This window comes from Podarcis melisellensis (genome assembly GCF_964234715.1).
Source record: "Podarcis melisellensis genome assembly, chromosome: 13".
In the NCBI taxonomy this organism is placed as follows: Eukaryota; Metazoa; Chordata; class Lepidosauria; order Squamata; family Lacertidae; genus Podarcis; species Podarcis melisellensis.
In genome coordinates, this window is record NC_138545.1 from 7,292,597 (window position 1) to 7,304,280 (window position 11,684).

General features: G+C 48.0%; 1 protein-coding gene across 4 annotated transcripts; it reads left to right on the forward strand.

Annotated features, from left to right (window-relative positions):
* The first annotated feature begins 1,154 nt into the window (after positions 1-1,154).
* HAUS4 (HAUS augmin like complex subunit 4) lies at positions 1,155-11,435 on the forward strand. Of its 4 annotated transcripts, XM_081886577.1 has the most exons (11): positions 1,155-1,268; positions 2,110-2,225; positions 3,065-3,137; positions 3,354-3,496; positions 4,185-4,301; positions 4,974-5,114; positions 6,840-6,936; positions 7,380-7,525; positions 8,379-8,509; positions 9,652-9,720; positions 11,173-11,435. In XM_081886577.1, exons 3-11 carry the CDS (start codon positions 3,089-3,091, stop codon positions 11,348-11,350), a joined length of 1,071 nt encoding a protein of 356 aa, XP_081742703.1. In that variant the 5' UTR covers positions 1,155-1,268; positions 2,110-2,225; positions 3,065-3,088; the 3' UTR covers positions 11,351-11,435. The 4 variants fall into 4 exon arrangements, with proteins under 4 accessions (XP_081742703.1, XP_081742704.1, XP_081742702.1 ...); XM_081886578.1 differs by lacking the exon at positions 2,110-2,225 and having other exon boundaries at positions 1,187-1,268; XM_081886576.1 differs by lacking the exon at positions 2,110-2,225 and having other exon boundaries at positions 1,188-1,428.
* The last annotated feature ends 249 nt before the right edge of the window (positions 11,436-11,684 follow it).

The following is an 11,684-nucleotide window of genomic DNA, read 5'->3' on the forward strand; positions in this document are numbered from 1 at the left end:
ATTTTACAAACAGGGTAAGCTGAGGCTGAGCTAGTGATTCTCCTAAAGTCTCTTGGGTAATCGGTCTGTGCCAGAGGAAGAACTAAGGCATCTGGTCTCAAGGCTAACTCTATATCCTGCCATGATGGCTGGGTACAAAAAGAGCAGATGGGACTCCTGTACCTTTAATACAGTAGTTGTAGGAATGCTCTCCCCAAGGAGGCTTGCCTGGTGCCATTGTTGCATATCTTTAGGCAAAAACATTCCTTTTTAATCAGGCCTTTGCCTTTTAACTATCTGTGGCCTTTTTAATATGGGGATGTTTTAATATGGTTTATTTATTTAGAAAAGGTTGGTATTTGACTTTTGCTTAAAATATTGTAACTGGCTTTGAGTTGGTGTGACCTAAAAAATGACTAATAAAATGAATAATAATGATAATACTAGGAGAGAGAAATCTTTTGAGTGTAGCTTTCTTCACTTCTGCAGTGCTGTGACATGACCAGATGCCCTGACAAAATTCCCGCTTGCAAGTAAACTATTAAAGAGGGAGCCCTTTGTTCTGTTGTCGGTGTGTCACTCCCCAATAAGACCTGAGGTGCATCTGTGATGCTTGGGACGCAGAGAAAGAACATTGGGAGTTGTGCATAATAATAATAATAATAATTAATAATTTTATTTATACCCCGCCCTCCCCAGCCAAGACCGGGCTCAGAGTGGCTAACAACCAATAACAAAAACAAGTTGATTAAAATACAATTTAAAAACCAGATTAAAAGCATTGGCTGGGAATTTTTATTTATTATATAAAATTTATACGCTGCTAGATTGTAGAAAAGAACTCAAAGCGGTTTACAAAAAAAAGATTATAACAAAAAAATCTACAACCACAATCTACAGAATGTTATATACAATAGAATAGACTAAAACAAAACTCATCGCCAGCCTGAGCCCCTCCAGATGTTTACGACTACAACTCCCATCGGCCCCAGCGGGAGAAGGCCTCCTTAAGATTCAGAATGAATATTAAAAGATCCCAACGAAGGCGGTTTGCAGACACAGACCAATCGGGATGTAAATAAGCGGCCGAGGTCCCGCCCTTTCTGCCACCAACCTCCCGCCTTCCTTTTCTTGTCGCCGCTCCTCATTGGCTGCCGGTTTCTAAGGCGCGCCCCAAGTAGGTGGCTCCGCCTCCTCTTCGAACTTTAGCTTTGCCGGGCGCGCGGGGTAGACGGTTGGAAGCCGTGTTTTGGGCGCGTGCAGATCGAGCCCTGGGGCAGAAAGAAAAGGTGGGGAAAGGGGAACGCTTCTGGTGACGTCACTGGCGGAACCCCCACTTTTTTCCTAAAAAAGAAACGAGCGCGGAATTGGGGGGAGGGGCATCTTGGTGTGCCTCGATGTTTAACTCATGCTAATTTTTACTTTTCGCAAAGAAAATGGGCTTTTGGGGTGAGTAGGCGGGGTGTTTGTGGATAAAAAAACCCCCCATATATGGGAAGGTGCATATGCTTTTTGACTGTTTTACACCAGGCAGGTAAGCAGGCAGGCAGATATTCAACCAGTGAAGCGTTCCCTCTTTGTTTTAAAGGCAAACTGCACCAGTTGAATTTCTGCCTGCCTCGCAGATTTTTAAGGCCCTGGAGCTTTTCCCACAGAAAGCAATGACCTTCCTGGAAAGAAGCGCCTAAAATCCTATTTATACGCATTGGGAGGACCCATTTCTTTCTTCTGCCATATCTTTGTGCTGCTGTTGTGGCCTCCTTGGCCTGCCAGTTGAAGACCAGTTGCCTCAAACACAGGGCTGGGAGTGGCATGGGATGGCAGTGGTGGGTCTGTGCAAAGGATGGGCTGTTTAGCTTGGTGCGTGCCCCGTTGCAATGGGATGAGGAGTCTGGTTTTGGGTCAGTGTGATTGGCTGCAGCAGCATATGTCTCCCTCAACTTGCCCTACACCTTGAGGGAGAGCAAATGGAAAGGACGCCCTCCTCATGCTTACCGTGGGATTGGCAAGAGGAGGACCAATGAACCGGGGTGCCTTAAAGTAGACCTACCTCAGGATCGCACAATCTCTGCGATGAGGATGTTCAAGGATGCTTCTTAGGTTAGCATGACCTAGTATACTCATTTTCAGATAACACCAAACTGGGAGGGGTAACTGAAGAGAGAATTGGGATTCAAGGTGACCCTAACAGATTGGAGAGCCGGGCCCAAACTCACAGAATGAATTTCAACAGGGACAAATGACAGGTAGAACCAGCTGCACAAATATAAGATGGGGGACACCTGGAGGCTGGAGCTTGCTTGTTTTCTCTTGCTCCGGAGGTTAGGACCCAAACCAACTTGGTTCAAGTTACAAGAAAGGAGATTAGGACTCGACATCAGGAATAACTTTCTGATAGTAAGAGCTGTTTTGACAGTGGGACTGTCTCCCTCGGGAGGTTGTGGACTCTCCTTCCTTGGAGGTTTTTAAGCAGGGGTTGGACTAGATGAGCCTTGAGGTCCCTTCTAACTTGACAACTATCTGATTCCGTAAGGAAAGAACAAAAATGGTCTTCCTCAGTTTAGAGTGTCAGGTTGGAGTTTGGCATATGTATGCATCTTTTTTAGGGATTAGCATGACTTTCCTTAAATTGGGGAAAGAAAAAAAATTCCTTCCCGTAGCACCTAATTTTTGTTTTGTTTTGACTGTGGCAGACCAACACGGCTACCTATCTGCAACTTAAATTGGGGGTGATGGAGGGGAGGAGTTTATGTATTCCTGTGCAGTAGATGCCTCCATAGCAGTGCTTATACATAAGTTGGGGCACACTTCCAACAGGCATCTCCTAAAGTTGGCCTGAGACAAACTCATAACCCTCCCTTCCGCTGACACCTTTTACATATGCTTATCTGGCTGGCAGAGGTATATAGATTTCTTCTTCAGCCAGCACTGATATGCCAGAGACCAGCTGTGCTTCCAGGTTTGCTAGTTGCCACACAAGACAGTAGGGGCTGTTTCTGTATGGCAGCGAGTATATATTTCCCCCGAGGGACCTGTCTATCTTTCTGCTTGCTAACAGCTCTCATCTCACCTTTTTCTTTTCTAGCTGATTTTTCCTGGTAAAGGGCCAATGGCATCTACCTTAGGGAGCGTTGGTGTTCAGTTGCTGCGGCAGCCAGGTAACTTCATTGGGGTTATTTGAGGGGAGACTGAGGCGTTAAGCAAATGTGGGGAACCTTTGACCCTCCAGATGCTGCTGAACTACAGCGCCTACTATCCCATTGGCTATGCTTTCCAGAACTGATGGGAGTTGTAGTTCAACAACATCTGGAGGGACAAAGGTTCTCCTCCTGGCACAGAGCTTTACTCTCTCTTGCTGTTTCCCGTCCCCCCAGGTTGTGGGAGCTGCCTGCCCCCTTGCTCACTCACTGATGAGGACCTGGCTGCATACCCTGGCTTGGCTAACCTCCTTTTGGGCCTGACCAGCCATATGGACTCCAGCGGGCTCAGTGTACACTTGGCACAACAAATGGAGGAGGTAAGAGCAGGTTCTCTCACCCAGGCTAGTCTGTGCTTCATGACCACGGTGTTGGACAAGAAAAGCCGTCAGACTCCAAACCCGACCTCTCATTTTTAGGAGGGAGGGAGTCCCTTCTGGCTCTGGCGTGGTAAGATTCTAGAGTTGATGGCGACAGACGTTTGAGTCCTCCAAGCGGCAGGGATTTGACATGCCGATTCTCAGCTGTGCTGTTACGCAAAAAATGCCCTCGTACAAATCTATGGTTAAGCGGTATTTGAAATCCTGTGCACAGTTTTGGTCGCCTCAGGGCAGATAAATAAAGAAGTATTTCTTCATGCAGTGAATAGTTAAAACTATAGCACTCGCTCCCACGGGGAGGCAGTGATGGCTATCAACTTGGACGGCTATGAAAGAGGTTTAGGCAAATTCAGGGAAGAAACAGCTACTGATGGTTACTAGCCATTATGGCAAGGCTCAGAAGCCAACCCCCATGAGACCTGTTTGCCCTGCCCTATATAGAATTCAGGTTGCATGATTTGGCTTTCCTCTGAGCTGCATTGGTCCTCTCTCCCTCCGCCATTGCCTAATGGAGGATTTGTACAGCAGTGGATGACTGTAAGAGTGTGTTTATTTTATTATTAAGGAGGTATCCTCACTGCTGTCTCTCTCCCCCCATCCCCACGGCCACACATTTCCTCTTTCGTAGGCAAGAAAGGAATTGCAGCGGTGCCGAGGAAACTGGTTGAAATGGGAAGTGGTCCATCGGCTTCTGCAGGAGGCGCTAAGGGAACTGGGAACTGGCCTGTCTCCACGGGACCAAAAAGTAACGCTTGAAGGGAAACGGGGGGGGGGGAGGGAATTGGCGGGTGAGTCAGGGCTGTCGGTAGGAATCTAGAAGTAGGCAGAGAGCTTTGAGAAAGGCTGGCTAAAGCGTTTGGCAATAAGCATTACTGAAGAAAAATGGTGTTGTGCTTATAGTCGGCTTTTGAAGTGGGTTCGTGGAGCGCTCTAACAAGGCTCAAAAGCAGACAGCGTGATCTCGGTTTGTTTGTTTAAGGCATTTACACCGTGCCCTTTAGCAAGAAAGACTCTGGTAGCTTACAGAAATGAGTACTAAGATGATCTTGCCTGTCTACTATCTTAAGAAACCTGTGACATATGAGGAAAATGGGATGGGAGAGAGAGGAAAGGAGAAGCAAGCTCAAGCCCACGAGCTTAAACCTACAGTTCTTATAATGAAGTGATGAAGCTTTGTCTGGGTAGATTCTGGCCGTTTAGAGGAGCAGGTCAACTCCTGGCTGCTTCTTGTCGGGGAAAGAAACATGGGGTGATAAACGGGAACATCAAGCCTTGAACCACTGAAATGTGATGGTGTTATGCAAGCTTCAGAGAAAAGCCTTGGGTGTGTGGAAGGTCTGGCGAGGCTGATGAGAGGCTTTGTGTGTAGGGGGGGATTTGCTTGCCCCCCCCAACCTCTTTCATTCCTGTCCCTCAGTTCCTTGAGGTCCTGGAGCAACAGCTTTCGGTAGCTGAACTGAAACGGATGCTTGATCTCGGCCCTTCTCTGCAAGACACACAACCGTCTCTCTTGGGTTTGGAGGCCTCTGATCTACAGGAGCTTCTTCCCCCTAACCAAGTAAGATGGGCGTAAGCAGGAGAATTCCCCACAAGTAGAGCTGTTGAGAGGCCCAAGCATAGAGGCCCAATCCTTCCTTTTTAGATCGTGTTACGAAACTTATAATGTCCTGCAAAAAGAGGGTGTGTTGTTCCCCGACTGGCCTTTCCCTCTTGTTCAAGATAGCCTTAATGGGCATGAAGATCAGACATCCCTAAACTCAGCCCTCCAGATGTTTTGGGACTCCCATCATCCCTAGCTAACAGGACCAGTGGACAGGGATGATGGGAATTGTAGTCAGAGCCATCTTTCCCATAGGGCTTAGTGGTTCATTGCGCCAGGGTGCCGGCCTCTCGGGGGCGCCCCAGCGAGTGGGGGAGCTGCGCGGCTTTGCCGGCGGCCTCCCCTGTATGCCCGCCAGCTGCGCCTCGCCAACCATATGGCTAGTGGGCGCGCAGCTTGCCTCCCAAGCCTCCCTCCCTCCCTGACCCTACACCCCCCGTCTTCCCTCTGTGAAAGTAGCATTTATTACTACTTGGGAGGAGGCGACGGCAGCAGCAAAATGAACATTTGGGGACGCTGGGGGGATCTTTGCATCCCGGCGCCGCATATGCTAAAGATGGCCCTGATTGTAGTCTCAAAACATCTGGAGGGCCGAGTTTGGGGGTGCCTGGTGAAGATTCATCTGTAGGGCAGGGGCTGATATATGAGAGATCCTGCCCCAGGACACAGGCAGGGCCAACGTGAAACCCCCACCTCCCCAAAAGGTGTGTCTTTACCAGAAAAAACCCCATGGCTTAACTTCCCACGTTTCCTCTCAATAACCCTGGGAATCTTAGCTCTCTAAGGGAGTTCTTAGTGTCTTTGTGAAATTAAAAGTGCTTCCAGGTGGTATTCCCTCCCACCCCCACAATCCATGTTTTTAATCACCAAACTAGGTGTGAGCGAAGCTATATTTCAAGAAAGAAAGGCCTAGTAGTCTGGAGTGGTGCATGCTCTAGTTATCTCCCGCTTGGACTACCGCAATACGCTCTATGTGGGGCTGCCTTTGAAGGTGACCCGGAAAGTACAATTAATCCAGAATGTGGCAGCTAGACTGGTGACTGGGAGTGGCTGCCGAGATCATATAACACTGGTCCTGAAAGAACTACACTGGCCCTCAGTATTTTTCCGAGCACAATTCAAAGTGTTGTTGCTGATCTTTAAAGCACTAAATGGCCTCGGCCCAGTATACCTGAAGGAGTGTCTCCACCCCCATTGTTCAGCCCGGACACTGAGATCCAGCTCCCAGGGCCTTCTGGCGGTTCCCTCACTGCGAGTAGGTTACAGGGAACCAGGTAGAGGGCCTTCTTGGTGGTGGCGCCCGCCCTGTGGAACACCCTCCCACCAGATGTCAAAGAAATAAACAACTATCTGACCTTTAGAAGACATCTGAAGGCAGCCCTGTTTAGGGAAGTTTTTAATGTTTGACATTTTATCGCTTTTTTAATATTCTATTGGGAGCCGGCCAGAGTGGCTGAGGAAACCCAGCCAGATGGGAGGGGTATAAATAATAAATTATTACTATCAGTAGTAGTAGTATGGTCACTGCATGAGGGGATGCTCCTTTAGGGGCTTTTATCTCCTCTCTCCCTGTTACTTCAGTCGACGTGGCTGAAAAGCACCCGAAAGCACTCTAAAAAAATCCCCGGCGACAGTTAAGTTCGTTCACATTTATAGTCCTCTCTTTTCTGCGCTTTGCCACAGGAGCTGGAGCAAATGCGAAAACACCTCCCCGCGGAATTGGAGAAACGCCTTAAGTCCAAATGCCTTGCCGTACTCGGTTACTACCTCCCCGAGAGTGGTGAGATGCTCTTCTTCCTCCCAGGCTGCCTTAGCAGGAGAGGTTCTCTTGTTCCAGCAGCTTGGCCGAGACCCCGGCTCCAGTGGGCGCCTTCTGCCCTTGAGCTGTTTCTGCGCCAGCTGGTCATTATCAGACGAAGCGCTGCCTGAGTTTGCTTTTCCCCTCTTCCCTCCCTGTCCCCTCTCCCTCGTGCGTCGTGTTTTCGAGTTTGTAGGCCTGTGGGCAGCGGGGACCGTTTAGTCTTAATGGATTGTGTGTGAACTGCTCCGAGAGCCTTTTTTTTTTGGCTGAAGAGCAGGGTACAAATACTTGAAATACAAATAGGGAGGAGCCCCCTGCAGGTGTGTGTGTGGGGGAGTGGGAACGCCCATGACAATTCTGGGGGATTTAAGGGTGCCGTGTGGGTCAGGGCTGCCTGTTGACCTGACCTCTCCTCTTCTCAGATGGCGCTGGAGAAGTTGCACGAGCAGCGATGCTGGGGACCTTGGCAGAGTGCTTGGCTGCAGAGAAGCGGCACCTGCGAGAAAGCCAGGCTCGGCACCAGGAACTGGTGGGGTTGCTGGAGCAGCAGAAAGCTGCCTATCCCCAGGTAACAGCTGGAGGAGGGAAGTCTGCCAGTGTGGGCTTTAGGCGTGCCAGAAGTCTCTGTGCACATTTTGCCAAGAAAAATGTGCAAATAAGGAAGAAAGGGGTATATATTCACTCAGCTTGCACAGTTTAAAACACATTGTGTGTGTGTGTGTGTGTGTGTGTGTAACGGAGAGAATAAAATTGATAACATAGTTAAAAACAATATTTTGCAATGAAATTTCTCCCACCTCTCACTTGTTCTCACCCCCTCTCAAGATTTGCTCCTGAAGGACCCCCTGGGGCAAATTTTGGGGGACATGGGGAGAGGAGAGGAAAGCAAAGTCTTGTTGTGTAAGTGGAGCACCTTGTTAAAAAAAAATATCAGAATGTTTCAATGAGTCCAATCTTTTTTTCTGAGCATTCCAAAAATGTTGGAGACAACTGACTGCTTTTTAAAGTGCAAAATACCCTGTTTCTCTTGAATAATTAGTAACCAGGTAAATATTAAATAACCTGGAAATAAATGTGTTGCCAGCCCTACAGCAAATCTTTAAAATGAATCAATGCCTCTGCCAGATAACATTGCGCTTTATCATTGCCTAAATATGCACATTTACACCTTGTCTATTAAACAGAAACAGAGACAGTTCATTTTTGGCTGATGAAAACAAGCTGGACATTTTCATTCAGATCTTGCTTCTGCCTCTATACGTCATGACTGAAGTTAGGTCCATTAATTTCAATGTTCTGATCAGGTTTAGTCCAACACAGCCCTATGTTTTTAAAGCTTTGTAAGTTGCTGAGAAAGTCTTAACGTATCAAGCAACTGATTAATCGATTAAGCACTAATTTCACTCTCCCATGTGCCGCAGGTCTTATTACGCTGCTTGGCCATCCTGAAACGCTTGGCCCGTGAGCTCCGCCTTAATGCTCAGTCTGAACTCGACTATTTCAGCACCCAGTACCTGGAGACCAAGTGCAATGCCATGTTCTTCAAGATACGGTGAGGCCTTACCTGTGTCTGTTCGTGTCATGTCAGAGATTGCTTGCAAGGCTGGGGATGAAGCGAAAGATGGTTTAGACCTCACCCCGTGTCAGAGACCAGACTGAGGAGTACTGCTCTGCTGAGGAATGGTGGGAGCTTCCCCCTGCTCCTGACCAGGATCCTGAAGCTGCCCAGGAGCAATGGAGCAGTATAGATTTGGAACAGTGGTTTGCTGAGGGGCATAGTTCAGAAGACAAAAGTTGGGACGAGCTGGGGGGTGAACAGCAAAGAGAGAGTCTGAGCTAACAGACTCTCTCTCCCTGGAAAGTGTCCAGCCTATCAGTCCAAGGTCACGTAGAGCAGATAAGGTGGCTACACAAAAAGCACAGTGGTTGCAAGGCACAGAAGTGACAAGGGGGAAAGTGGGTGAAAACCTTAATTGGGAGCACCTTCGCTCTGAGAATGGCTGCTTTGTTCTTTTGCTGTGATCATTAAAGACTCTTTAAATGGTAAGTGAATCTTTTCGCTTTGTCCTGCTTATCTACAGCCAATGCCTGACACCCTTCTGTTGATAAGGTTTATTCCTCAGCACAAGTAAGCTATGCTGACTCCAATCCCTGGTGGCATCTCTGGTAGGGTGCGGGGAGAACCCTGTCTGAAAATCCTGGAACGCCACTGCCGGTCAGTGCAGACAATATGGAGCCTGATTGACCGATGGTCCGACTCTGTGTAAGGCAACTTCCTATGCTCACCCAGATCAGATCTGTCTGATGAATATGGTTTGGTGATCCGCCTTGTATCCAACCTGGGGTGTCTGTCATAGGGTAGCAAGTCATTATGTCCCTAAAGGACATAATGAGAGGTTTTCTGTAGTTCCCAAGAGAGAATTAGAATCCAGGAAGACGCTTTGCAACTTTGGTTTGCACATAACGTTGGACGTACTCGCAGCAGACCCTTTGAAACAAAGGGACGTGACTGACTCGGATTTGTTAATTTGAGCAGGCCTTTTGCGAGTAGGAAGTCGGATACAGCTCAGCGGTTAGGAGTGTTGCGGTCATCTGTGAGTGAGGGGCAGAGCTGAAGCTGTACATGGGAGGTGTTATAGGAAGTGGACACTAGTCTGTCAATCCTGCTCCTCCAAATAATTCTGTCTGCCACAGGCTCGAGGAGCTGAGCATCCTTTTGGAAACCTACACGCCTGAGAAAGTGGATGTGCATCGCATGATGAGGTAAGTGTGTGTGTGTGTGTGTGTGTGTGTTGAGGCGGCCAGTCTTTATTTATGTCCGTAAAGCTAAACACAGAGACTCCCGTGGGTCCCACTGCTGTGGCGGGTGTGAATACAGATAGCAGCTGGAAGGTGATTACCAGCAAATGGTGTTTTGTTGGCAGGCATCTCCTTTTATTTTATTTTATTTTAAATCTCTGAGGTACCCTAAGTCACGACGAGTTGTGCTGCAGAGCTTTTGCTGACTTCGCATCTGCACTAGAGGGTAATGCCAAGCTCTTATTGAATCATGGAATTGTAGATTCGGGGACCTCAGGGGTCATCTAGTCCAACCCCTGGCAGTGCAGGAAACTTGCTTGTTTGTGGTCTCTGTCCAGCCCTACATAGAGAATTGGAGAACTGGGACCAGCAACAAAAATGTTGCTGTTCAGGATTCCATCTGATCCAGTCCATTCTTCCTCCTGGTTGGCTTTCTGTTCATTCTCTTTCTTCCTCCACACGCTACCTCTCAAGGTCAGCCAGCACTCTGAGCATTCTTAGTCTTCATTCTAGTTGGGGTTTTTTTGTACACCGTGTGGTTCCCCAGGCCTGCCAATGCATTTCACTTCTCTTTGTGTGTGGTGCCATTTTTGGCTTTGCCAGAAGCAATGGTACTCACAGCCTGAGTACCATTATGTTTCTATCCCTCCTTTTCTCCAGGAGTTTAAGGCGGTGTACCTCCCCATTTTATCTTCACAACAACCCTGTGAGGCAGGCTAGGCTGAGAAGGTAGTCTTTGCGGGTACCCTGGTGTCCACGGGCGCTGGGTTGGCAACCCCTGCTCTAACCGATATGCCATACCAGAAATCTAAGGAATGATATTTGTTCTTGAGGCTTGGAGGGCACAAGGAGATAACGCTGAAGAGGCTCCTTTCAGCTACCTACGGAGATAGGAAGTACCTTCTCAGTAACACGACTCCAGTTGGACTTTTTTCCGGATGGACAGGAACGGATTGTGGAAAGAAGCTGGGTTTTGGGTAGCTGCTAGGAGGCTGGAAAAGTGTGTCTCTATGAGATATGACTTGTGGAGTGTGTAAAACCCACACAGACGATGTTTGCTTCTAACCTGCTTGTGAAGATTATCAGAGATCGCAAAGAAAGGAATATATGACAACAACAAGAAGATGAAGAAAGTAATAAAGAGACTATCTGGATAGAACTGGATAGAACTGTTTAATTAAAGCAGTAATAGAAGTGATGTTTGGACCCTCGTTTGGAGCTTGATGTATGGGTACCCCCAACAAAATTTAAAAAATCTGGCTGTATAATTTGGAATTAATGTGATTTGAAACAATATGATTTGATTGGCCTGTTAATAAAAATTATGTTAAAAAAAAAAAGGAAAAGTGTGTCTCTGGCATAGATTTTGCAAAAGCTCGTTCAACACGCCAGTCTTTCATTCTTCGTTTTTTCTAGGGACAAACTGCAGGCGGCACTAAGCCAAGAGGAGCAAGACCTGGCCACTTCTCGCAAGATCGTCTCCAACTATGAGACACTGGGCCCAGAATTCGAAGAACTGGTGAAGGAATATGCCCGGCTGCAAGCCATCATTGAGAACAGGCGCTGGGCCCTGAGAGAATTCAGCAAAAACTGAGGCCCTGTTTGGGCATAGACTGGTTGAATATTGCTCTGTTTAGTGTGTAACGACTGTTTTGTACAATAAAGTACAGAGGAAAGGCTGGCTGGCTTCACACGTCTTTGTTAAAAGGTAAAGGGACCCCTGACCATTAGGTCCAGTTGTGACCGACTCTGGGGTTGCGGCGCTCATCTCGCTTTATTGGCCGAGGGAGCCGGTGTACAGCTTCCGGGTCATGTGGCCAGCATGACTGAGCCGCTTCTGGTGCACGGAAATGCCGTTTCCCTTCCTGCCGGAGTGGTACCTATTTATCTACTTGCACTTGGATGTGCGTTCGAACTGCTAGGTGGGC